This window comes from Rhinopithecus bieti, unplaced genomic scaffold (assembly GCF_001698545.2).
Source record: "Rhinopithecus bieti isolate Rb0 unplaced genomic scaffold, ASM169854v2 scaffold_14454, whole genome shotgun sequence".
NCBI lineage: Eukaryota > Metazoa > Chordata > Mammalia > Primates > Cercopithecidae > Rhinopithecus > Rhinopithecus bieti.
In genome coordinates, this window is record NW_016808228.1 from 1,243,001 (window position 1) to 1,270,724 (window position 27,724).

General features: G+C 40.6%; 1 protein-coding gene across 1 annotated transcript; it reads left to right on the forward strand.

Annotated features, from left to right (window-relative positions):
- The first annotated feature begins 615 nt into the window (after nt 1–615).
- On the forward strand, nt 616–27,142 carry CYP3A5 (cytochrome P450 family 3 subfamily A member 5). Its single transcript, XM_017886084.1, has 13 exons — nt 616–839; nt 4,458–4,551; nt 6,863–6,915; nt 8,772–8,871; nt 14,124–14,237; nt 14,500–14,588; nt 15,872–16,020; nt 17,391–17,518; nt 18,618–18,684; nt 20,804–20,964; nt 22,522–22,748; nt 25,104–25,263; nt 26,932–27,142. The coding sequence occupies exons 1-13, from the start codon at nt 769–771 to the stop codon at nt 27,025–27,027; spliced, it is 1,509 nt and encodes a 502-aa protein (XP_017741573.1). The 5' UTR covers nt 616–768; the 3' UTR covers nt 27,028–27,142.
- Nucleotides 27,143–27,724: the final 582 nt, after the last annotated feature.

Here is a 27,724-nt window from a genome sequence, read left to right on the forward strand (position 1 = left end):
AGGGGCCAGCAATCTCAAACAAGTCAACTCCACCACACTTTCTGGTCACCCACTGTGTGTATAGAACCCTGCTAGTGACCAGGGTCATGAGAGTAAATAATACCAGACTGTGCCCTTAACGAGCTCACCTCTGCTAAGGGAAACATGCACAGAAACCCACGATGGTGGTAGAGAGGAAATAGGACAATGGGACTGTGTGAGGGGGATAGTAGGCATCAAGAGGAGGAAATGGTGACATCTGTGTGAGGAGGTTCGTAAGCAAACTTTAACAGAAGGGGTCTGTCTATCTGGGCTTGGAAGAATGTATAGGAGTCATCTAGGGGGCACAGGTACACTCCAGGCAGAGGGCATTGCATGGGTAAAGATCTGTAGGTGTGGCTTGTGGGGATGGATTTCAAGTATTCTGGAATGAGGACAGCCATGAAAACAAGGGCAGGTGAGAGGAGAGTTAATAGATTTCATGTCAATGGCTCCACTTCAGTTTCTGGTAAGAAATCAGAATCCTTGGACTCCTTGATAACACTGATTAAATTGTTTATAATTCCTCATAGAATATGAACTCAAAGGAGGTCAGCAAAGGGGTGTGTGCAATTCTTTGCTACTGGCTACAGCTGCAGTCCCGCCTCCTTCTCCAGCACAGAAACATTTCAGCAGCTTGGCTGCAGACTGTTGTGCAGGGCAGGGAAGCTCCAGGAACACAGCCCAGCAAACAGCAGCACGCAGCTAAAAGGAAGACTCAGAGGAGACAGTTGAAGAAGGAAAGTGGCGATGGACCTCATCCCAAATTTGGCGGTGGAAACCTGGCTTCTCCTGGCTGTCAGCCTGGTGCTCCTCTATCTGTGAGTAACTGTCCAGGCACCTCTCCTCTGTTTCCTTGGACTTGGGGTGCTAATTGGGCCCCTTTTCCCTTATCTGCTTAGAAGATCAAAAGAGATGTTCAAGGAGTAGTAGTACAATTGTTGGACGCTACAAACACAGAGAGGTTATTATTATTCTTACGCAGATCGCTGAAGGAATAAATAAGCATTTCTCCCATCCACCTTCTATTTTTGGTGACTAGGAGGGTTTAGGGACAGTATTTGGTAGTGGGAGTGATCTGATTAGGTTAGACTTGACCTATACTAATCTATGAAAACACAGCCGAGGCAGATTACAAACTACTGAACACAATGGGCGGTGTGATCCTCATCCCCTTCCCAGGCTCTGGGGATTCTGGGGGCAGGAGGGAGTGGCTTGTGTTTTTGTCTCTTTATCTTTGTTTTCTGGGTTCTGTGTCTGCTGGAAGGGATGTGTAGACGTATTGTCCCCTGTGGACCCGGTGGTTCCTGCTCCCCTGCCTTCCATCCCACGATATCATTTATATGAGGCACCAGGGAACACCAATACTTCAGGGGAAGCTGTCCCTTGCCTCTTCCGTCTTCCCTGTGCCATGCCCCTGAAAATCCCCTCCCTCCTATGAGTCACTCCTCCACCCTGTCATACACAGAACTATTTATCTTGCAATGATTAATCTCTAGAGCAAAGAAGACTTGGAGGAAGTTCTGAAGATTTATTCTTTGTTTTAATCCTTTTCCTCTGGTCTCTGGGAGGCTAGGATTAATATAGAGCTTTGTTTCTCACCTAATGGGAATCTGCTAGCAGCCTAAAAAGGCAGGAGCTCTGAAAGGCAGGAGCCATGAAAGCCAATTTGGATTGTACACGTTTTCACCTTTATGTTACAGTACAGGAGGATGAACCCTCTCACTGGTGGGATTCCTAGCATCCTAGAGCAGGTGGAGAGAAGAGTTACTTTCCACTGTGGGTACCTGTCACATTTGACTTCTACCTCCATTTGACTTTTACTAAGAGTAGGGAACCACAATGACATGAAAATAGAAAATATAAACCTCATTTTAATTCTTTCACAGAAAGCTTAGGAATTCAGTGAGTTGTGGGAACATGGTTTCCATTGTCTAACATTTTTAAATGAATTGATATGATTTAAATTCATTCCTATTTAAACCAGAATTTTTTTGGAGATAGACGATTTCCAGCATATTCCTTCTGGATGATGAAAGAGGGCTGTGAGTTCAGTATTTGTGACAATAAACGTGTGTAAAATAATGTCACCTTTCCTAAATGTCAGGAATATTAGTCTAATGCATGAATGTATACCTCTAAGACAAGACTGCACAAATGTCTTTTTAAATATACCTGCCCAGCCATTTATTTTAATACCTCCTTTTCAAAAATACCTGCTTAGCAGATTAGCTTAAACTCTCAGGGCAGGGGAGTAAGCAAGACTGTGAGCCAGTGACGATAGAAAAGGCATCCAGGTAGGATCAGCATGAAGTGAGAAAAGATTCCTCAGCTCTCAGGGTAGAACTGCAAAGAGGTAGTCATGGGTCCTGGCCCCCCAGTGGACGTCACTCAAAGGGCAAACAGGTTGGCATCTCATCTGCTTCAAGCCTGGACACAGGGGCACCATCTGTGTCACTCTGTGTGTGGTCTGCCATGTTGTGGGGCTGTCACTACAGATTTGGGCAGCCGGACAGACAATACCTTTGCCTTAGACGATGCTGGTGCAGCCCAGGAGTCAGATACTGCAGTGTAGTCCATGCCCTCCTTAGGCCAACACAATTACATGCACCAGATGACTGGCTTTTCTGTTAACCTCTTCATTGGAACCAAAAGCAGCATTACTGTACCAAACAGAGGGGAGCTGAAAAGAAACTAAAGAGTTCGCCCAGCCCAGCGTCTGCCTTGACATGGTATCATGTGAGTCTATATACTCACCAAGATCTTTCCTTGGGCGCCAATGCTGCTGACACATTAACTCAATAGCTTGTCCTCACCTGAGAGGTCAGGTAACATGTTTAAAGTTCAGGAGCAGAGTATTAGTGTCATTGATTTGACATGGCTGTGACAACAAAGGAGGGAACTGACGTGGGAATACTCAGGGCCACCCTGGTTTTGGCAGGTGGTGCAAGCACTTCCACTAACTGTTCTAGGGCAGGGAACCAAATGTATGACTGGGCCTGCCCATGCTGCCCCTGCTGAGTCCTCCAAACCCTGCCCTTCATGAAATTTCTTAGTTTTATTTTATCACATTTTGTAAGTCATTGGATCGTTACAAAATGTTTGGAACCTATACTGCCTTGAAGGCTAACCTCTAAAGAGGAGTAAGCAAGGTCTTAATACAATTCTCTGGGATGTTTTATCATTACTTCTCTTATATGCCATACTGCATCTTTTGCTATCAACAGGAAAGTACCCGGACTTTGGAAGGTCCCTCCCTGTCTTTTAGCTGAAGGTACGTAAGAGGCATGTGGATTCTTTCATGCACATCATCTTTTTCAGCTACATTTTTGTAGTTTACCTCTCTGGAGTCAACCTTGTGGGGCTAACAGCTTCACAGCTGAATCAGTGTCTGGCAACCTCTTCCTTCAGCCTCTCTTCTTCCTCCAGTTTTCCATCCCTCAGTCACACTAGAGGGGGAAGACCTGCAAGGATCCAGAACCATCAGTTGAAGGAGTTTGCACGACTCATGAAAGATGAGTTGGAGGCAGGCCTGCCATAGTGAACACCAGGCTTAATGAGTTTTTCCTCAGAGATACTTCATGTACAGAGGCAGTGAACTGACTACTTTCGATTGACCACCTTGAAAAAGATGAGCGTGCCTGGCACTGTGCTTCTCAGGCGAGTATTACCTGAGAAGTATTAGTTGCTGGTTCTTCTGCACACCATCATTCAAGGACATATGGGTCAACCATCCTCCTCAATACTTCAAATCAGAGACTGAGGTGTAGCTGAAAGCTGCCCACATTTCTATAAGGCCAATGGATGCCATGAACAAAGTTGTCAATCTGTAGAAATAAGGACTCCATGACTCCTCCAAGGCCTCTGTGTGAATGAAGGTTTAAGGGCTAGATCCTAAAATAGGGTCAGAGATGAGAGGGAAGAAAAAGCATAAAAGTTTCTGAGCAAATTGTAAGGGCAGTGTCAGCATAAGCTCTCGGTGACCCCCTGTGACTGAGTGGATACAGTGATGCAAAATCCCATCATCAATACAGAAGACAAAAACAATCTTACCCTTTCTACCTAGGATGAGAATCCCCAAATCAGGGAAGAGTTCACTTACGAAATAGATATAAGAGAATGAAGTGTCCTGGATGAATTCCTACCTGAACCTCTCAGGAGCATTTGAGGACATTTATCAAGTATTCACTCCAGGATTGGGACTATGAAGACTTCAGCTGCTTTCAGCTAATCATTGAGACTTTTGGAGGTCTCAGAGTAGAGTCAGGAAAGGACCTGATGAGTGAATGCAATTACTGCCATTGGAGTTGCTGTTATTATTTATCATGTACATATTACCTCCCTCTCGTAACCATTCCAGCTCCTGAGTTGGTAACTCAGCAGCCCTCTGATCTATAAAGTCACAAACGCTGTGACCTGATATCTGTTTCACTTCATAGATACGGGACCCGTTCACATGGACTTTTTAAGAGACAGGGAATTCCAGGGCCCACACCTCTGCCTTTTTTGGGAAATATTTTGTCCTATCGTCAGGTGAGTTGTTTGAACTTCTTCTTTTGCTTCTCATGGTTGCAAACATCAGCTTAGTTCCATCAGTAAAAATGCTCCTCCTTGGGAGGGAGTTCTGAAGTTTCACATCTTCAGAAATGGTGGGACTGGGTACAGTGGATCATGCCTGTAATCTCAGCCTTTGTGAGTCCAAGGTTGGCAACTTGCTTGAGCCCAGGAGTTTGAGACCAGCCTGGGCAACACAGTGAGACCTCCATCTCTAGAAAGAAAAAATTACCTGTGCATGATATGGTAGCCCGTGCCTGTAGTCTCAGCTACTCTGAATGCTGAGGTGGGAGGATTGCATGAACCCAGGAAGTCAAGGCTGTATTGAGCTGTGATCGCACCACTGCACTCCAGCTTGGTCAACAGAGCAAGACGAAGGAAGGAAGGAGGGAAGGAAGGAAGCAGGGAGGGAGAGAGGGAGGGAAGGAGGGAGGGAAGAATGGAGGGAGGGAGGGAGGGAGGGAAGGAAAAAAGGAAAGAAAAGAAAAGAAAAAAAGAAAAGAAAAGATGTGTAGGCTCCACCCAGAGCATGGCCAGGTTTACCCAGGGCTTTCTTCCTAACTCTCAGGAGCTTCAGGTTTGCCTCAGTTGAAAAGCCCAGATGTCAGGCAGATCAGCACTTGATGTTCAGGACTTGATGTGCAGACTTTGTGGCACCATAACGAGGATTTTCTTTTTGCTCCTTGCTGGTTCCCAGGAAGGTATAGTCATACTTAGTTAGTATTAAGAGAAAAGCAGGAAGTGGGACCCTAGTAGTGGCTCATTACCTGTGTGTACCAGATTCAAACTTGGCTCTTTGTAGCAAGAGCTCATGAGCAGTCTTTTTTTCCCCTTCCTCCTGGACAACTTTGAAACTTTAGTTTATTAGGTGACCTAAATATTCACCATCAGGTAATTTGCACCTATTTGAATTCTCTCAAGAACTGCTAAACTCTCTAGGCATATTTCCATGGCTCTATCCCAGCTGTTACAATATCTTTTGCAGATTTGAGAGAAAGAACAAGAGGGTTCTGCTTTACTTCTTTTCCTTCAAAGGCTGCACCCTATGAGTGAGTCTGAGCAGGGAGCGGATGTAACTGAGATGAGATGGTGGTTGTCTATCAACCTCAGATATTAAAGCAGAAAATGAATTTGGTGGGCTTTTTTTGTTGTTGTTGTTTGTTTTTTACACAAAGGTGTGAAAACTTATGCAAAATCATTAGAAAGGAAATAGTTGACAAAATTATTAAATATTTAATTGTACTGAACAGAATGTCATACATGCCACATGGACTGTAAACTGTGGCCAAGCCTTTTTGGCTACCCTGGTCTGATGCTTTGCCCAGGGTCTGGCCCCTGGAGGGAAAGTCACGAGCTCATGTCCAGAAGGCCAGCACCAGCCCAGATTTCCTATCCTGTGTACCCGAAGCTTGTTTCTCAGATTCTAACACTCACAACTGAGGCCCCTGTTGTCTGATTACTGTCTGAGAATTCTATACCGTTTTACCCTCAATAAAAGCAGTCATTTCTTCTCCATCTTTCCCAGATCAACTCTTGTAGTAGATCGACATTTCTGGGACCTTCTTTTGCATAGTTAAAACATCACAGCTGAATCTTAGCAACAGGAAGGTTTGTTTTTACGTTTCAGAAGTGAAAGCTCAGAGCACGCATTGTAATTGGGTGTGATCTGTAGAGGTGGCACTTCTCCATCTTTTCTGTGTTAAGCTAGAAAACCGGAAAGGAAGTCTACTTTCTCATTCACTCACTCACTCACTCATTTTCTCCCTCAAAAACATGCCTTAGACTTATCTAAATCTGCAAGACTAAAAGAGGTCCCTGGTTTCTTTAACTTTCTAATTCTGCTAGAATTCTGGAGAGAGCACGTGAGATAAATGAAAAGGATACTGATGGAGGAGATAAAAAAATTATGCATTCCCTGCAGACACTCACTTTTCCTCAGCCTCAGTTTCACCCCTGCCCTTGCAGGTGATCATTCAGGAGCTTAGGAGACTTTCGAGAGAATAAAAGAAAAAGCAAAAATACATCAGAAAGACAAGGAATTACTAGTCATAGATAAGGGTGAGTCCTTCGGTACTTGGAGAAAATTCAAGAGTGACTTTAAATTCCCCACTTCAAATATATCCTGTTTTCTTGCCTTTGCCTTAAGACATCTCTGAATAAGCTTCCTCCAACTGCCAGTGAAAGATAGCAGGCCTGATTTCATTAGACACAACTGTTTTCAGCCCCAATTAGAGGTAGGGTTCATTCTATTTAAAATAATAATCAAATTGTATTTTGTTTCTTCTCCCAGGGTATCTGGAAATTTGACACAGAATGTTATAAAAAGTATGGAAAAATGTGGAGGTGAGTACTCTGGAAACCTCCATTGGATAGACCTGCTGCCGTGATGAGGTTACCCACTGCAAAGAGGATAGTCTCTGCCCAGGGCTTCATGGGATGAAGCTCTTGCCAACGCAAATAAGAATAAGAGACAGGTTCTCTGAAAGAAGAGGATAATTACTTGGGAGTAGAATATTGCAATGGGAATCTGCTTGCCATTATAAACGATGTGCAAATTCAGGGAGGTAAACAAGACAAAGATGCTCCAAGGAAAATGTGAGGAGAATCTCATAACTGATTTGAGGTAATTACTGTTAGCTACAAAGATCAATACCAAGGGTGACGCCACACCAAGTTTGGACAGCCAGTTGCTGGGCAGGTGTCCTTGCAGAAATATTTTTGTGTAAAGTTTAAATGGACTTTGTGCAAAGTTGTGTTTTTTGTAGAGACTTTTATAATAGTTTGTTTCCAGGAACACAAGCATGAGAACCCTCTCTTCATAGACTTCTTGGGATTTATTTGTCAGAGTTAAAAAAAACAATTAGTGACGTCACTTTAGTTCTGATAATGTTCACACTCGCTATTGCAAAACTTTTCGAGGCTTGTCCTACCAAGGATCCCATGTGTCACCAGGTGTCGAGGTCTTCAATCTGAACTAGGCTGGGAGCATTGTTGTAACCACTTTTCTCCAGGCTTTGGTGGCCCAGGGACTCCCAGCACCGCCTTCTGTCCAGTGTCTGCCTATCCCCCTCTTCTTTTTTTCTTCCTTAGGTGCCCTTTTATCACATGTATTGTCTCTGATCCTTCTAATAGGTGCTCATAAATGCATGGCATCATCTCCTTCCCATATCGATTCACTTTCATTTAAAAGCCAAAACTCTTTCATTTAGACTTTGAATCTAACATGCTTTTGAAAGAAGGATTGAGAAATAGTAGAGAAACCGATTTGGAAACCATTTATGCTCCACTTTTTAAAACTTTCTCTGCAAGTATCGAACTTTTTGTTCCACTTTGTTGTTTAAATTTAAGCCAAGACTTTTTAATAGAAGGATATACAAGTATTTATTGGTTCATACCATTTTGCTTACTTTGAAGAAGAAATGCTGAATATTCTTAAACCATTGTGTTCCCTGGTGGGCTGATGGGCTGTGATTTTATAAGGTGGCCTCAGCCAACTGCAGCAGCTGTTCCCTGTCAGCGGGGCTAGAGTTTTGGTGACAGCAGTGGAAGAGGTGCAGTGGTGTGTTCGTTCACTAGGATGCAAGTGGGAGAAGGCTTTGCCTCTTTGTACTTCTTCATCTTCTCTCATCAAGTCCTCAGAAACTGCAGCACTGGCTGCAGGGTGCTGTGGAGCTGGCACAGCCCATACAGGCAACACGACTGAGTAGAAAGAACACACAGCTCTGGATGTCCGTGGTCCCCACACCAACTGCCCCTTGCAACATTTACTCTTTTGAGCATCTGATGATTTACCTGCCTTCAATTTTTCACTGACCTAGTATTATTGATAATGAAGTATTTTAAACATATAAAACATTATGGAGAGTGGCATAGGAAATACCCACGTATGCACCATCCAGCTTAACAAATGCTGTACTGTCATTTCTAGCCATGATGTCTTTAAAGAGCTCTTTGGTCTTACAATGTCTCTTCCCTGTTTGGGCCACATTACCCTTCATCGTATGAAGATTTGGGTGGCTCCTGTGTCAGACTCTTGCTGCGTGTCACACCCTAATGAACTAGAACCTAAGGTTGCTGTGTGTTGTACAACTAGGGGCATGGGTTACATGACATCAGGATCAAAGTCTAGCTTCCTGGGTGTGGCTCCAGCTGCAGAATCGGGCCAGTGAAGTTTAATCAGCTCTGTTGTCCCCACACAGAACGCAAGATGGTCAACTCCCTGTGCTGACCATCACAGATCCCGACATGATCAAAACAGTGCTAGTGAAAGAATGTTATTCTGTCTTCACAAATCGAAGGGTAAGCATCCATTTTTTGAAATTTAAATAATGATTGATCCATTGATTAAATTTTTATTTATTCATTTATTTATATATTTATTTATTTACATATTCAGAAAAAGTTACATAAAAATTGTACAGGAAGGTTCCATGTACTCTACATCCTGTCCCCTACAATGGTAACATCTCGCAATCCTGCGTTAACTATAAATATAGTATATTCATATTAGGTTGGCGCAAAAGTTAAAATGGCAAACTGAAATAACATTTGCACCAACCTAATACTATAGTACAGGAAATTGACTTTGATATAGTTTACAGAGCTTATTCAGATTTCACCAGTTTTACATGCCTTCGTTTGTGTGTGTTTATGTGTGTGTGTAGTTCTAAGCAAATTTTTCACATTCGTAAATTTGTGCAACGACCGGCACCAACAAGATGCAGACCCATTCCGTCACCATGTGGTTCCCTCCTGCTAGCCTACAGTCACAACATGGAGTTTGTCTTTTTCTCTGACAGGGTCTATATCAGAGCAAACTGTTATTTATTTGAGGAGGCCAATGTATTAATATTTCCTTTTATGGATTGTTATTTTGGTGTCAAGTCTGAAAATCCTTTGCTTAGCCCTCCTTTCTACATTGCTTTTTCTAAGAGTTATATAGTTTAACACTTTACAAAATGTAACTCTATTACCCATTTTGTGTTAATATTTGCATAAGTTATTAGATTTAGATCAAGGTTCACTTTTTGCAGAATATGGCTGTCCAAATGTTCCAACACCATTTTGGAAAGGTAGGCATATTGTCAAAAATCAGGTGAGCATACTTTGTGCATCTATTTCTTATTGTTTACTCTGTCCCATTGATGACTGTGTTTACTCCTCCACCAATACCACACTGTGGTGTCTCTAGTAGCTGTACAGTAACTCTTAACATCATATAGAGCGATTCTTTCTACTTCATTGATTTATATTTTCAAAATAGTTTTAGCTTTTCTTGTCCCTTGCCTTTCCATAAAAATTCAGAATAAGCTTATAAGTGTCTACAAACAAACCAGCCATAATTTTGATAAGAACTGAATGAAAGCAGAGGTATTTAATTTTTTGGCTTCCCTGGGCCACAGTGGAAGAAGAATTGTCTTGGGCCACACATAAAATACACTAAAACACACACACACACACACACACACACACACACACACACACAAAAGGTCCATGTATAGTTTTCATTATATCTACCACCACAGATAAGCAAAAATGTCCTCACATAATAATCCTAATTATTCACTGCCCCATTCAGAGGGTCTTTCAAAATCATTGAACAGTCCCCAAGTTTGCAATCACTGATATAGAAAATGTACATATCTAACTAAAAAAAAAACTTCACTACTTTTTTTGATATTTTTTATTATAAAAGAAAAGATAACAACATAAAACCAGTGGAGCACTTGACATTGTTTTTGAGAAACTAATGCATCAGTATCTGGCTTGATGGAAGTAGTTGCAATTCCCAGTGAGTTCTCAAGGTGCTCATCAGATATTTTGGTTCTAGTTTTACTCTTCGTGTTCTTCATCCTTGAAAATAGTAGCTCACAAATGTAGGTGCTGCCAAAAAGCAAAGACATGAATTGTGAAGCGAGGGATATTTGTCATTGGGAAGATAGTATCACAAAAGTCTAGTAAAAAGGGATGATCAAATTTTTCTTTAAGTTGAAAGTCAGATTGCAGCTCTCGGCATTCCATTTGAAAATTGGCAGGTAACATATTTATGTCAACTGAAAATGGAGTCGTAAATATGCCAAAATACTGATTATTTTTTCAGAAATCTTGAAATACCTGTTTTCAAGTTCCTGTATCAAATTGAAAAGCAAGGCTGCATATTTTTGGCTGTTCCCAGGACCATGCTTAGCCAACACGTCGAAATGCATTCAATTGTTTGCCTTAATTTGAGCTTGCCATAATTTCAGTTTCATTTGGAATGCTGTTATGGTTTGAAACATTGTGTTGCTAAGTTGGTTTTCACCTTGAAGACACAGGTTTAACTCACTTAAATGGGCAGTCAAATCCACTAAAAATGCTAAGTCTGTAAGCCAGTTTTCATTGGCAAGTTCTGGCACAAATTTTGTGTTTGATACCATAAACAGCTTGATTTCACATCACAAAGCATAAAATCTTTGCATTTCGCCTTGACTTAACTGTTTAACTTCTAAAAAGGGAACGATGTTGCTAGAGTCAGCATCCATACTTTTAAGGAATTCCTGGAACTAGCGATGATTCAATCCCTGGGCCCTTGTAAAATTTACAGCCTTCATGACAATTGGCATGACGTTATCCATTTTTAAAGCTTGTGCACATGGATTTTCAATGTATTATGTATTATGTATTATGCAATAATACTTCATCAAACGTGAGTTTTGTGCGGCAATTGCTTCATCTTCTATTAACTGTAGAAGACCCCCTCTTTTACCTACCATCGCCAGGGCACCATCTGTAGCTGTATCAGATATGTTTACAACTGACAAAGAAAATCGCTTTAATGTATTTTTCACTGCTTTGTATAAATCTCTGGATTTAGCTGTGTCTTTTAATGGCATGGTGACATTTCCATTTCTTCAGTGACATTATATTCATCATCAATACCTCCAATAAAAATAGCAAGTTGTGCTGTATCTGTAGTGTCAGCCAGTGCCTTCATCCATCACCAAAGCATACAATTTTAAATTAGCAGTTTTATTCTCCAAACGTCTTTCAATAGATTTCCCAATTTCTTCAATTCTCCTGGCTATAGTCTGGTGAGACAAACTGATTTTAGAAATATCAGTTTCTAAAGGCAAATAATATCTACCACATCTTCCATACATTGCTTAATAAACTCACCATCAGTAAATGGTTTTGATTTTTTTGCTATTAAATTTGCTAACACATAACTAGTTTTTACCTTACAATAGAGTTCGAGTTGTAACTATTTTAAATGTCTTTTTTGTTGAAAAGAGACTTTTTTTCAGTTCTGCCATTTTGTCCTTACAACACATACACACCAAATTTGTCAGCAAGTTTTTGCATATAATGCCTCTTCAAATTGTAGTCTTTGAAAACTCGCACAAATTCCATAGAAATTAAGCAGAGTGCTTCGCTATTTGCCTCAATAAGAAAAATAGTCATTTGTCCACTTTTCATTGAACAATCTTCCTTCATCCATAATTTGTCTTTCTTAGGGTTCTGTTTTCTTTTTAAGACATTGTGGAAGCCATTCTGGAATTAAAAGCATTATAATAGATAAGCAACTATATTTACTTTTATTATGAAAATTAACAGAGAGGAAAATAGAAAGCAAGGTTTAATAATCAAATAACAATACTTACATGTCTTCTAAATAATATTAAACACCTATCATTTACAAAAGTAGGTTGAAATATTATTGATAATTGCTGTGTTTTACTTGCCAAGTCACCACAAACACACCTAATATCTGATGGTGTCAATTCAATTGTCCATGATTGGTAGATAACACACTGGAAGTCACATACCACCATAAAACTTAAGCCACACATGCATACAAATGGCGGGAGTGTCTGCTGTACAGCAGCGCTCTGCCTTGTCCAGAATACACACTTGAATTCTTTGTCACAATTCACTTCATGTAGCATTACAATAGCGTCCTCTCGCTCTTTATTTTGTTAGTTAATTTTAAAGGCTTTTCATTTCTTCTAGCTGAACTGTTCGCAACTATAATGCAAATTGATACTAGTCCATTATTTGTGGATGTGACATACTCTGATTATACTTTTCCTTTCCATTGTCATCTACAAAGTTCACCCTTGAGAATCGCATAGTCACATTACAAAATTACCAAAAGAAATCGCAAAAAAACTCAAAATGTTTTAAGAAAGTTTTCAAATTTGTATTGGACTACATTCAAAGCCATCCTGGACTGCATGAGGCCTGCAGGCCACAAGTTGGACAAGCTTGAATTAAACCAATAGAACAACTTGGGTATAATCTGTATCTTTATGATGTTCAGTCTTTCATTCTATGAATATAGTATGCCTCTCCATTTCTTTAGCTTTTGTTTCTTTCCTCAACATTTTGTAGTTTTCAGCATGGAGATCCTGTACATCTTTTGTTAGATTTACACCAGAAATATTTCATTTTTGTTGGAGTAACTGTAAATGATATTGTTCTTCTTGTGTTTTCACATATTGATTGTTGTTACATAGAAATGTGAATGATTTTGTGTGTTGAGCTTGTATATTATAGCCTTGCAGAACTTAATTCATTCTAGAAGTCTTTTTGTATATTCCTTGACATTTTATACAATCAATTCAATTATGTCACCTGAAAATAGAGACAATTCTATTATTTCCTTTCCAATCTGTATGCCTTTTATTTCTTTTCCTTGTCTAATGTATTAAGGCATCCAGTATGCTCTTCAGTAAGAATGCTGAGAGTGGGCATTTTTGAATTCTTCTTGATCTTGGAAAAGCCATTCAGTCCTTCATCATTAAATGTGATTTAACTGATTTTTTAATAGATTGTCTTTATCAAGTGAAGGAACTGTCTCTCTCTTCCTAGTGTATTGAGATTTTATCATGACAGCTGGAAGTATACATTTTAAAACAAAACATAGTTGTGGAAGATAAGAGAAAGTTCCAAGCATGCTGGCTTGATAGTCCAGCCCCAAGTTGGGAAAAAGAATTATCCCTTTCTTTTTCCTTCTATTTATGGAATAAAAAATTAAGAGAAAAGAATTTTCATGGAATTGCATTATTCCTTCAAAACAGGCTTCTAGTCTTAAGTATTACCTACTTTTCTAAAAAATCACCACATCATGGCATAACTTTTTCAAGTCACCCATGTTGTAGGTGTATTAAAGACAGAGCTGGTTTGAGGCAACACACAGTCTGCCCATCTCTCACCAATCCTTTTCTACTCTGCACCCTCAGAGGAAGGGCTAGGTCTTGTTCCTGTCTATTCCACTGGAAGAAGTGTTCCCTACCATGTGGAGCATTTGCACTTAAAAGGAGACTGAGATAGAGAGGCAGGAGACCACACCAGACGGCTGGGTCTCCCCACTCCCACCCCTGCCCCACATACACTCAGAAGAGGCTTGACATCTAGGATCTCTATTGAGCATCTTGGATGTGGCCTGCCATAATATCATATACAGTCAATAAATATTTGCTAAATAAGTGACGCCTCTTCAACGTATTTTGTGCAACCATGAAGATCACCACAAGTAATGTGAGACAAAATGTTTCTGCTTTGAATTCTAGCCCTTAGGTCCAGTGGGACTTATGAAAAGTGCCATCTCTATAGCTGAGGATGAAGAATGGAAGAGAATACGGTCATTGCTGTCTCCAACCTTCACCAGCGGAAAACTCAAGGAGGTATGAAAACAAGATGAGTTTTAATTAGAAATGTAAAGAATCAATCTGAGGACAGGTAGAAAGTAAGACCACAGTCTGTTTCCAGGGGGTAGTCCACTGAGTTCGAGCTTCCTAAAAATGGTCTTTTATCTTTATGTACAGAAGACACATCACAAAATTCATTATAAAATGTCACTTACAGCTCCATGCTGGAGAAAGCCATGTCCTTCTGGGACTTGAGTCTGCACATTTAACTACAGGTAGTGATCTGTTTTGTGCTTAGATGTTCCCCATCATTGCCCAGTATGGAGATGCGTTGGTGAGAAACTTGAGGCGGGAAGCAGAGAAAGGCAAGCCTGTCACCTTGAAAGAGTAAGTAGGAGCACAGCCACGGGGTTCTGAGCTGTCATGAGCCCTTCCAGCTGCCTGCCATGGAGTCAACAGTCCCACTGTTGGGTTACTGCAGTGACCAGCCAAAAGCAGGGCAGTGCTGCAACTCCAGAGAGTCACCTAAGAGGGAGTGGGTCCCGTGAGAAGGCAAGTCAGCAGGGGAAAAGGGCCTTCTCTCCTGTGCACAGGAGCCAGGATTTACTTATCTGTTAACTTGTCACCATAAATATTCTGGGAGATTAAATACATACTTTAGAAATAAAAAAACATGATCGTATCAAAGTTTTGAGTGTAGTGGATACGGAACTGTGGGTAAGCAAGCATTTGGTACTTGTTGCCTTGCATTGGGTAAGATGGGAAAGTTACAATGGGGAACTTGGAACAATTTCAATCCCTTCATGGTTTTTCTGAGAATATCAGCAAACTATGAACTATCAAACCTTCCCACTACTTCCTTTTCCTCCAATCTCAAAAAAGAAAGGGTGCTAGAAATGCTATATGTAGGGCAAGCCTATTATTTGCTGTCTACACCTGTATGTGCTTCAATTATGCAGGAACAAGTGTAATCGGAGCCTGTCCTGGTCAGACTTGGGACATGTGGTCACTCAGCTACAGGATTCTCCAAATCAATGTTGGAGAGATCTATTTTTTTTAACCAGAACATTCTTGATTGTCACATCTTACAGAAATGACTCTGCCCTCAGGGCAACTTCAGGTCAGAGGAGCTGGGGATAGTGGGGTTTTCCAGAGCTTTAGCAGGGATTGTATAGAATAAAGGATGATATTTCTAGGAACTCAGAACAGGATGTTGCTGTTTCGTAAAGTGCTGAAGAGGAATCTGCTCTGGGCATAGAGTCTGTAGTCTGACAACGCCACCTTTCTTGAATCCACGAGGAAGAGTTAATTATTCCACTCTTGTTTTGCTGAAGCACAGTGCTTACACATCTTATATCATCCACACTCAATACATGCTATTGTAGTTGTCTGATAATGGGTCTCTGTCTTCCTACGACTGGGCTCCTTGACCTCAGAGGTGAGTCTAACTCAGCTTGGTGTCTCCATCACCCCCAGCATAGGGCCAGCTGCATCACTGGCACCGGATAACCACCCTCTGAGGGAGTTGATGGGAGATGACTCAGCAGATAGTTCTGAAAGTCTGTGGCTCTTTATCTGTCTTGACTGGACATGTGGGTTTCTTGCTGCATGTATAGTGGAAGGACAGTAAGAGGTGCTGATTTTAATTTTCCATATCTTTCTCCACTCAGCATCTTTGGGGCCTACAGCATGGATGTGATCACTGGCACATCATTTGGAGTGAACATCGACTCTCTCAACAATCCAAAAGACCCTTTTGTGGAAAGCATTAAGAAGTTCCTAAAATTTGATATCTTAGATCCATTATTTCTCTCAATAGGTGTGTGGACTATTATTTCTTTCTCTCTCCCTTTCAAAATCACTGCTCTCTTGACATAGAATTCACATATCATATAATTCATCCACTTAAAATGTACAATTCCATTGTTTATAAGATAATCAAAAATATGTACGACCATTACTGTTGTAAACTAAATGTTTTTGTCAATCTACAGCCCTCATACATTTTAGCTATCAACCCCCAACCACAAACCCCATCACCCTAAGCAACCAATAATTGACTTTCTGCCTCTATAGATTTGTCTATTCCAGACACTTCATAGAAATAATATCATTGATTTTTCTGTTGTTTCTTATTCTCTATTTCATGAGTTTGTACTTTAGTCTTTATTGTTTTCTTTCTTTTGCTGGTTTTTTTTTTTTTTTTCTGAGACAGAGTCTCGCTCTGTGGCCCAGGCTGGAGTGCAGTGGCCGGATCTCAGCTCACTGCAAGCTCCGCCTCCCGGGTCTACGCCATTCTCCTGCCTCAGCCTCCCGAGTAGCTGGGACTACAGGTGCCCGCCACCTCGCCCGGCTAATTTTTTTGTATTTTTTAGTAGAGATGGGGTTTCACTGGGTTAACCAGGATGGTCTCGATCTCCTGACCTCGTGATCCGCCCGTCTCGGCCTCCCAAAGTGCTGGGATTACAGGCTTGAGCCACCGCGCCTGGCCCTTTTGCTGGTTTTAGGTTTCATTTGCTCTTCTTCTTTTAGTGTTTTGTGGTATAAATGGTTATTATCAATTTGAGATATTTTCTTCTTTTAAATTTAGACATTACAGCTATAAATTTCCCTCTGAGCACTGGTGTTGGCTACATCCTGTGTTTTGGTATATCATGTCTTCTATTTGTTCATCTCAAAACAATTTCTTGTTGCCCTTTTGATTTCTGCTTTGACTCACTGCTCATTTAAAACTGTATTGTTTAACTTCCACAAATGTATGAGTTTCCCAAATTTCTTTCCCTATTGATTTCTAGTTTTATTCCAAGGAAGTTGATGTATATATGCTGTGTATAATTTCCTGAACAGCATGATTAAGTTAAGCAGCAGATTATGGTCTATATTAATCCAAAGACTCTAGTGCAATAGATAAAGGCTAAAAGGTCAAGGAATTTAATTCTATTCCTTTGGTCACTCCAAAGACGCAGAAGGTGCCTTTGATCTCACTGCTGTAGTGGTGTTTCCCATGTATAGACCTGCCCTTGCTCAGTCACCGACCTGAAAGAGGGGCAAACATGATACAAGGAATGGGTTCCAGTTGAGAATCATGATGTTCTTATTCTCATTACTGGTAGAGAAAATTATAATTGCTCCAGGTAAAGTTTGCATTTTCACTATGATTTCCTTTTGTTTGTTTTGTTTTTCCAACAGTACTCTTTCCATTCCTTACCCCAGCTTTTGAAGCATTAAATGTCTCTCTGTTTCCAAAAGATGCCATGAATTTTTTAAGTAAATCTGTAAACAGAATGAAAAAAAGTCGCCTCAACGACAAACAAAAGGTAAAATCTGGTGGTGGTTAAATCACAATGTTTAGTTTTTGATACATTTAGATTTTATACATATGATAGTGCATGTATCTGTATTTTTAAAAATAAAGACAGAGAACTTATGTTTAGAACAAGATAAGTCATTTGGTAGAAATAAAGAAGGAGATTGGGGAAGGAGATGAGAAAGAGTCAGACAGACAGCATTTAAAACTTGCTATCAGGCACAACAATTAGTATGTCATGATATAAACAGTATTGAGATATAATTTTACCACTTCTCTTCCCTTCAATAAATTGTCAAAGGATAAAGTTTCCTGTTTGAAAATATATTTTACTGGTATTATGCTTTCCTCATATCACAGATTGGTAAAGAATCATTTTAAGTCCAAGACTCTTATTTTACATATTCTGCAATGAAGGGTCCTATCAGGCTACCTGTCGACTGCTGACATGTAGCGTGTGGTAAATTTGAGTGCTTCACAGCCTGGAGTAAACAGGGGTCTTCTCCGAGAATTGAGGCTGCAAGGTTGGCTAACTCAAGCTTTGCCTTCAAGAGCCCTACAGGCCAGCCGAAGGATGTCTGCAAGTCAGGGAGGCAGGATCAGGTAACCCAGCTGTCACTGAATATTATATAAAGTTTGAGAATGTTGGAGTATTTGAAAATGCTCCCCCAAAAAAGCTGCTGATGAGTTCTGGAAATGCCAGGAGATAAATCTATATGGACACTGCTGAAGAAAAAGGTAGAAGAATAAAAGATCCAGGACTTCTTCCTGGGTAAGCAGTTACCACCAGAGATGGAACCCGGCAACTCTTCGGCCAGAAAGCTGTATCCAAAAGACAGAGAAGATGAGGAACAGGGAGGGCAAAGGCCAAAAAGCAATTAGACATGATAGCTAGATTTGTTCAGGAAAACATCCTGCTTTCCAAGGATTTAGATGAATATTTTTGTCCACTGGTGACGAGGCAACACCCGTCAGACTTCTGGTCTTCAAGAAACCATAGGGAGGCTGAGGGAGGGAAGTCAAGAAGGGAGGCTGAGGACTGCACTTTTGATTTGCTTCTGACTTCATGAGTAACTTTCTGCCAATGAAATCTCTCTTTTTGCTTCTAGCACCGAGTAGATTTCCTTCAGCTGATGATTGACTCTCAGAATTCAAAAGAAATTGAGTCCCACAAAGGTAACCAAAAAGTGCTTCTGAGGGCTACTGGCAGGGACACTAGGAGGGAGGCCCTTGTTCTGAAACTGTGCAGGAAGTATTCCAGGAAGATGAGAATTTCTGCCACATAGCAGAACAACACACATTTAGATGTTATAAATGGTAGCTGGAGGCACTTTCCAGAAGCCCACAGGTATATCCATGTTCCAGGCTTGAAGGGCAACGCTAAGAAAACCTAGAATGTTTGGAGGACAGTCAGTGGTTTGTGGGTCACCTACATGAGCTCATATGCCAGTTCTCAGCCCCCTTCAGATCCACCAAGTGAGAACCTCTACTTGGAAATTTATATCAAACATACCGATCAGGAGGCACACTCTCCCAGTAAGGGTGATTTTAACTGGCAGTACTTGATGAAAATGTGTTTGCCAGGTTAATCTACTGTAAAGTTTTGTTTCTCCCTTTGAAATGGATAAGTAACTAATGGGGGAAACCTCTGAGACCATGTAAATCTACTTCAATCTTCTATCTACTAGTTTTATGACCCATGGATGGTTTTGACCAAAACCATTATTACTAAGACAGTGGCAAGATGATAACCATGGTCAATCTCAACCCACCAAAATGTGGCAACCATCTCACAAAATTCTCGAAAACTTAACAATTGGTTCTAGAGAGCAGGGCTGGGCAGACTCCAGTACACCACTTTAAACATGTCCATGTCTACATCTACTTCTGTCTATTTATCTGTCAATCATCTATCTATCTCACTAAAGCTTGCTATGATAAAGAAAATAGTCTATCATTTCACTGTTTCATATAGAAATCACTAGACACCTATAGCCATTGAGTACTGGACATGTGGCCAATGTCACTGAAGAACAATTTTTAAGAGTATTTAATTTTAATTGAATAAAATTTGAATTTAAATAGCCATGGGTGGATAGTGGCTACCCGACTGGACAGCAGAGCTCCCAACTTTAAAATTACGTTCGACTTCAACTCAGTATAATGGGGTTCAATGTAACTGAATAAAATAATCGGATGGTTGAATTTACCCATAGCAGCATACAGAAATATTCACTGGTAAATCAGAACTCTGTAGACCTTTCTCACACTCATTTTATATTGTGTTCGGTTGTGAGTTACATGGTTGCAGCAGGTACCATATTTATTTCTGTGTTTCCGGTCTCTAAAGGTCCTAATCTAGTCCTGATCAAACAGACCAGTGACAGATCATCGTGAGCTTCTCTCAGGAGAAATATCAAGAGAGAGGCCAACCTGTAATCATATGAACTTCTGCTATTTTATTAATGCCATTCATCACACTACAGTCAATCACCACGCTTCTGGCTTTTTGTCTGTCTTTGCTGTCTTGCACACCCTGAGATAGTCCATTCTGAGAACTGTACCCTAGATCTTGTATTGCCTGATGCCTGTCAAAGATGTAATCCATGCTGCTTAAGTGAGGTGGTACACACAAATCACCACATCTCCTGCAAGTTTGCATTTTGATTCAGTAGTTCGACGGTGGGGTTTGAGATTCCGCATTTCTAATAAGCTCCCAGATGTGACTGGTGCTGCTGGTCCATGAAACACACTTGGAGTAGCAAGAGGTGATCTGTAGCTCAATATTGGTCCTTTAAGTTCCCTCAAACATATAGAGAGAAAAGGTCCTAAATATTGCAAATTCTCTCAAGTTTGTCAAGCTATATTGGAATTCTCTCAAAGTTTGTCAAGCTCTATTGTAGAAAATCAAGTTTTTCTTGGGAAAAAGGCTACCCCATATTTACTTACAGATAAAGTACTTTTAGGATCATTCTAGGCGCACATCCATAACACTGAGTATGTAAGACAGAAATGCTCTCTCTGGAAATTACAGCAGTGCTGGTGCTGGGATGCTATGAGGAGGAGTGGATGGCCCACAACCATGCAGACCTTGGGAAAACCTGGTTTTAAATGATTTTGCCTCATTCTGGCCCTTTGTAAGATACACATCGGAATGAAAACCACCCCCAGTGTGACTCTGAATTGCTTTTCCATTTTTTCCTCTTGGGATTGGAGGGCTTCACTTAGATTTCATCTAAGCTGTGAGGTTGTACGTTGACCTGATTTACCTAAAATGTCTTTCCTCTCCTTTCAGCTCTGTCTGATCAGGAGCTCGTGGCCCAATCAATTATCTTCATTTTTGCTGGCTATGAAACCACCAGCAGTGTTCTTTCCTTCACTATATATGAACTGGCCACTCACCCTGATGTCCAGCAGAAACTGCAGAAGGAGATTGATGCTGTTTTGCCCAATAAGGTGAGGAGATGACCCCTGGAGATGAAGGGAAGAGGTGAAGCCTTAGTAAAAATGCCTCCTCACCACTCCCCAGAAGGATTTTTATGAAAAGCACAATCACTGATTCTTTCACTGACACTACGTAGAAAGCCTCTGAGGAGAAAAACAAAGAGAGAAACATAGGGAATGGTTGCTACTGGCAGAAGCATAAGATCTTTGTAAAATATTGCTGACCCTGGTTCATCTGCATTCTGTTACCACAATAATGCTATGTAAAAAAAAAAAAAAAATCCAAAAACCTCAGTGGCATCTAATGATAAGCATTTACTGTCCACAAGACTGGATAGTGAGCTCTGCTGATACTGGCTGGACTTGCTCTGGTCTGGCTGTGGTCTGATGGAGCCTGGCCCTGGGGGCATGGTGCAGGCTGACTTAGCTCTCCCCACACCTGTCTCGTGTTCCAGTCAGGTAGCCACTGGCAAAGAAGCCAAGCTAGGAACCAGGGTATCTGATTCCTGAGCTAAACTCTTAACCTCTACAATACTGCCTCCCAAATATAACACCAAGTGCTAGGTACATATCATCCAGTTTTCAGACTTCTGCCCAAACTGGGATTCTTTTTGGTGTGAAGAGACCTGGCCTGTGGGGCTGACCCTGGTGTGGCAGTGAGGCAGACACAAAGGGATATTTACATCCAGCCCTGAAGATTACAGTCCAGCCCTGAAGCAACAACTAGGGGACTGTTCCAAAAGGAGGGGATGGGGCTGAGTGTGGGGTTCTATTCTCTTCATATCTTTAACAACAACTCAAATTGTGTACCTTGGTGGCATCCAATCATAAATTTATTGTGTCATATTTGTGATAGAAAGGAACAAGTTTATCCTCAATTTTACTTATTTATTTATTGAGACAGGGTCTCTGACTCTATGACCCAAGCTGGAGGGCAGTGGTGCAATCTCAGCTCACTGCAAAGTCTGACTCATAGGCTCAAGCCATCCTCCCACCTCTGCTTCCTGAGTAGCTGGAACTACAGGCACACGCCACCACACCCAGCTAGCTTTTGTATTTTTTGTAGAGATGGATTCTCACTATCTTGCCCAAGCTGGTCTCAAATTCCTCAAAAGAGTTACCAAGCAGGACTTTGCAACCAATAATCCTTGTGTGAACAGGATATTTGCTCTTTTTCCTGTTTTTCTTTCTTGGTACTGATGTGTGACCTCTTTTTGAAAGGTGATAGTGACTTTCGTGTATTTTATTTGGTGGTAATAGTCATAGCCCATTCATCACATTTCTTCCCATGAGAGAGAAAAATCACTATATGGTCATGCTAAGGATTTCAGTCCCTGGGGTGAGGATGGTCCTGAATATCTCCTACATTCATAACCCCGCCATACATCTCAGTAGGTCACTGAGCACATCAATGGACATGACAGTTATTAAAATACTTCAAGAATGCTATGATCATTTACCAGTATGAGTTATTCTCTGGAACTTCTAATACTTCCATAGTACTGCATGGACTCACTTGAGAGTTAATTCAAAATCTCAATTTATCCAAATCTGTTTCTTTCTTCCCAGGCACCTGCCACGTACGATGCCATGGTACAGATGGAGTACCTTGACATGGTAGTGAATGAAACACTCAGATTATTCCCAATTGCTATTAGACTTGAGAGGGTCTGCAAAAAAGACGTTGAAATCAATGGGGTGTTCATTCCCAAAGGGGCAATGGTGGTGATTCCAACCTATGCTCTTCACCATGACCCAAAATACTGGACAGAGCCTGAGGAGTTCCGCCCTGAAAGGTACAAGGCTCCCAGGAAATGGAGGTCACCCTGAACCGGGCTGGTTCAAGCATATTCTGCCTCTCTTAATCTACATGACAATCGTGTGGTTGTACAATCTTTCGCTTGTAAGTCTTTTTATCACAAAAAAGTGATAATTATCAAAGTTCACAAACCACAGACTAGAAAAAATGAAACTAACGCCATCCACACTCCCAGCACCTTAAGATGGAGATCATCAATTATGTCCCTGTGGGCATTTTTCTATGCCTATGTAGATGTTTTAAAACTAGAATGGTATCACTTTTTATTTGAATTCTTACTTACTTAACAGGAAACTATCCATTGACCTACATTACTATAAATATATATGTATATATTGCATATGCCATAAATCATTTAACCATGATAATTATTTCAGGTGTATAGGCTTTTTATTCCTTTCTGTTTTTTCTATGCTGTGCCCTTTAGCTCTCTCAATTTAACAGCAACTTTAAAACATGCTTCCATGTTCCATTTGCTTTCAACGCTGCTTGCTGTTTCCTCTGGTAATCATTAACAGTGCAGGCTGAGGTCCTAAGAAGTCCTCAGCCCTAATGATTAGGGCTGTCACCAAGGACACAAGACAGCACAGGTCCTCCTGGTCCTGTCTGTGGCTGCAGTCCTGTGCCAGCTCCCTTATACTCTCAGTAGACATCTCACAAACTCCTCCTTGGAAGTGTCTTGAGCATGCTCTTCTGGGAACTCAGGGACAAGGTCAGGCCTTAGGCACAGTTTGCACTCTGGATACAATTGGTGTTTCCTCATTACTGTATTATTAAGCAAAATTTAGAATGACATTTTTAGGGACTGGCTGGTGATTTAGGATGCTTGGGATCTAGACTTTCATTGGCCCCTACCTGCAAGTTTGCTGACGGCAGCGACCTTGTCTTGTTGGCCATGGTGTCCCTAGTGCTAGCATGGAGTCTGCACATAATACTTGTTCACAGAGTTAGTCAGAGCTGACCAAATTCTCTGTTTTCTAGAGTAGAGGACTTCTATGTTTCCTGAAAGCTCAGCACTTCTACCTCCTGTGGCTGCACTAATACGAAATCAGAGACCACTCGCTGTACTTTACTTTGAATCACTCAGTCACCAAAGAAACAGTGTTGCCATGTGTCAGGAACTTGGCCAGGCAGGGAGAAATCCATATGATTTATACAAATCTAAATCATATGATTTATATAAATCCATAAATCATATGATTTATATAAATCCATGAATCCATGATTTATACAAATCCATAAATCCATATGATTTATGTAAGTCCATAAATCCATATGACATATGTGTATATGTGTGTGTATATATATTAGAGAATGTTTGACATATACACAAGTATATTTTATAGACACCAGCCTATAGAATAGTTTTTGTGCATCTCCATGTATCTATCACTGGTTCCAACAGCCATCAATTCATGTTAGCGACCCTATCCAAATGCCACCACCACCCTCCTCCTGCCTATTATGTTATTTTGAAGCAATAGCCTATAAATATTTCAGAATGCTCTCCAAAATTTAAGAACTCCTGTAAAAACATATGACAATAATGCCATTACTTTCCTCAGATCAACATTTTTTCCTTACCATAATCAAATATTTATAAATCAAATTTGAATAAAACATGGGTCAATCTTCAAAGAATTTATAGCCTAGTGGAACACATCAAGGAAAGCAGTGATGACACTACAGTAGGGTAGCATCATATGCCCATGTAAATTATTCGACTTAAACTATTCTATAAGGATGTGGGGGAGAAAGAGAGGAAGAGATGGACAGAACAACCAGGAAGAGAAGGAGGCGGAGAAGCAGGCAGAGGAGAAGGTGGATGGGGAAGGTGGAGAGGAGGAGGAGAATTAGAAAAAAAGAGATGACAGGAGAAGGAAAGGGAAAAATAACAACTTGAAATAGCACAAGACACTTTCTCCTTCTCCTTTCTCATGAATGAGCATGTGACCAACATAAGTGTGAGTTGAGGCAGGAATCCACTTTTGCATCCATCAGTCTTATCACTTATGTATCTTTTAGAGTGTGAACACATCACCACCCTGAATATAATTTTAGAGCTTAGAGATAAATTTTATTTGCAACAACATTCATCTCATCTCAAGAAATCTGAACGCTCCTATAGGGTATGGAGAATGGAGAGGACCTGTAGGTTACGATTATTATAACAAAATAACCAAAGCAGGATTCCAATGACCAGCCCATAGAAGTATCCTGTGTATTACTGGTTGGGAGGTGGAGGGGGGTGGTTCTTAAGTAAGAACCCCTAACATGTAACTCTGTGGTTTTTATATTTCATTAACTTTTTAATCTACCAATATGGAACTAGGTTCAGTAAGAACAAGGACAGCATAGATCCTTACATATACACACCCTTTGGAACTGGACCCAGAAACTGCATTGGCATGAGGTTTGCTCTCATGAACATGAAACTTGCTCTAATCAAAGTCCTTCAGAACTTCTCCTTCAAACCTTGTAAAGAAACACAGGTCAGTACACTTTCTGTATGTTGTATTAAGAATTTTTTTAACGGAAGGGTATATATTTTTTAAAAGAATACGCATATCTTTTAATAATCCATTCTATGGAGCAAAGAATGTCTTTTGATCCATCTTTGATTATTAAGGATGCTTCAGTTCTGGACTTCAAAACCTGTAGCATTAAGAACATCATGTAAAGTCCATGCAGATTCTCATGGCATGATTATGTGCAGTCTCTTTGAACCTGAGTAAGTTTAAATTCAGTTTCAAGCCAGTTGGAAAGAGGAAGTGTTCTGCACAGTCGTGAAGTGCAATGATTACCTGGCTGTGACTTAAATGATGCTCTCCATCACCAGAGCCTGTAGACGCTCTCTCATGACAGTGGTTCACAACCACTAGCTGTATATCGGAATCACCAGGGAGCTTTAAAAATTCACGATGCCTGAGATATCTCAGAAATTCTTAACTAATTTACCCAGAGTGTGACTTTAAAAGCTCCCTGATCGGTTCTCACATGAAGCCAAGGTGGAGAATGACTAATTTCAGGCATTTCTGGTGGATATGAAGGACTACCATAGAGCAGGGCTATCCTTACTGTTTGACCTTACCTTCCAGGTGATACATTTATAGAAAGATTTAAAATCTTTTCTCTGACGAAGTTAAAGAACAGATGTCATTGATTCATACTAAGCAATAGCCTATAAGTCTTATTTCCAGCACCGGTGCATTTAATATGCAACTCCACCCCTCAAGTATACTTTGTGCTTGGGAGAGGAGGAGGATGGAGACGGTTGCCATCTTATCAATGGCTTCAGGGCAGCTGTGTAGCTTTCCTATGTATGTATTCAGGCAGGGGACTCAGCCCTGAGAGAAAGTGGGCCACTGGCACACCTGGGACAGGGAAGATATTCCCTGGCAAGCTCTCAGGCATCTCAGGCTGGCAACTCTATGTATCCATGGCAACTTGCTTTCCCCTCACTGAACTGAGATCAGAATGTTACTCTGTTGGTGGCTCCCCCAACAGTGAAGGAGCGACTCAGTGACAATAGGGCTAGCAGTATGAGTCACTGTACAACTTGAGAACTTCCCTGTTTGCACTACGCTTGGAAGCCAAGAGGAGATGTTAAAAAGAAAAGAATAATTCCTTCTGAAGACCTTTCCCATCATTGCACTTGATGGGTTCACTTGGGAGGGGTTACTAGACTCTGGACGTTGAAAACTGCCCACATAATTAAACTGTACAACAGCTACTCAGGATTACCTTGCAAGTTTTAACCTACAAAAATTTAACTTTATATGGCAATTCCAAAGTAGTTTGCCATTATACCTCATAATCTGAATTTAATTTTTAAAACTCATCCTTTTTACTTCAGATTTAATTAAAAAACACACACACACACACACACACAAGTCCACAAGAATTTGTCACAGGCCTGGCACAGACTCGGTGCTCCATAAATATTTTGTTAAATGATGGATGGTGAGGGTTTTTACTATCCAGTATTTACCCAGCTTATAGATTAAGTATGAAGAATCCAAGATACATGGTGTTGAGAGTCGTTTATATAAGCTTGCAAAGCGTTTGTGTCATTCATGTATTTTTTCTACTTTGCTTCCATCTTTTCTTCTCTCACGTCTCATTTATTAATTCTCCATATGCTTGTTTAACTATTGTAGATCCCCTTGAAATTAGGCAACCAAGGCCTTCTTCAATCAGAAAAACCCATTGTTCTAAAGGTTGAGTCAAGAGATGGAACCCTAAGTGGAGAATGAGTTATTCTAAGGACTTCTACTTTGTTCTTCAAGAAAGCTGTGCCCCAGAACACCAGAGATCTCAATTTACTTTGTCAATAAAACCTTGAAATAAAGATGGGCTTAATCTAGTGTACTGCATGAGTAGTCGGTGATTTTGTACATTCATTGAGCTCTCCTAGTGCCTGTGTACAGTGTTGTGCATTGTGCAATATAAAGGAGGTGACCAGATAAGTGACAGATAGGCAGACTCAGCTTCTCTGCTTCTCATAGGACTATCTCTACCCACCTCTACTTAGCATTATCAACTCCTCCTGAGCTCTCATCAGAGAATAAATATTTATCAATGATTTGATCCCATAATTTTTCAGAAAAATAAGAACTATCGTGATGACTTGAATAGTGACATTTATATCATGTTTTATTTGTAATATTCTATAATAAGTTGTATATTAAGCAAAGAGATAAAATCCCCTTTACAAAAACATTATCTGATGCCGTCCTGCACACTAAAGAGAAATCTATAGAACTGAATGACTGAGAACCAACAAATAAACTGTTTTTATCATTGTAGTCACTGTTGGTGTGGGGCCTCTGTCAGAACTCCAATTTGATTATTAAAATAGGTCAGAGTTAATCTACTGTGACTTTGACCATTGTTTGGAGAGAATATTCGTAGTTTCATTCTGCCTTCTTTGAAGAACATATTTTTTGTAAC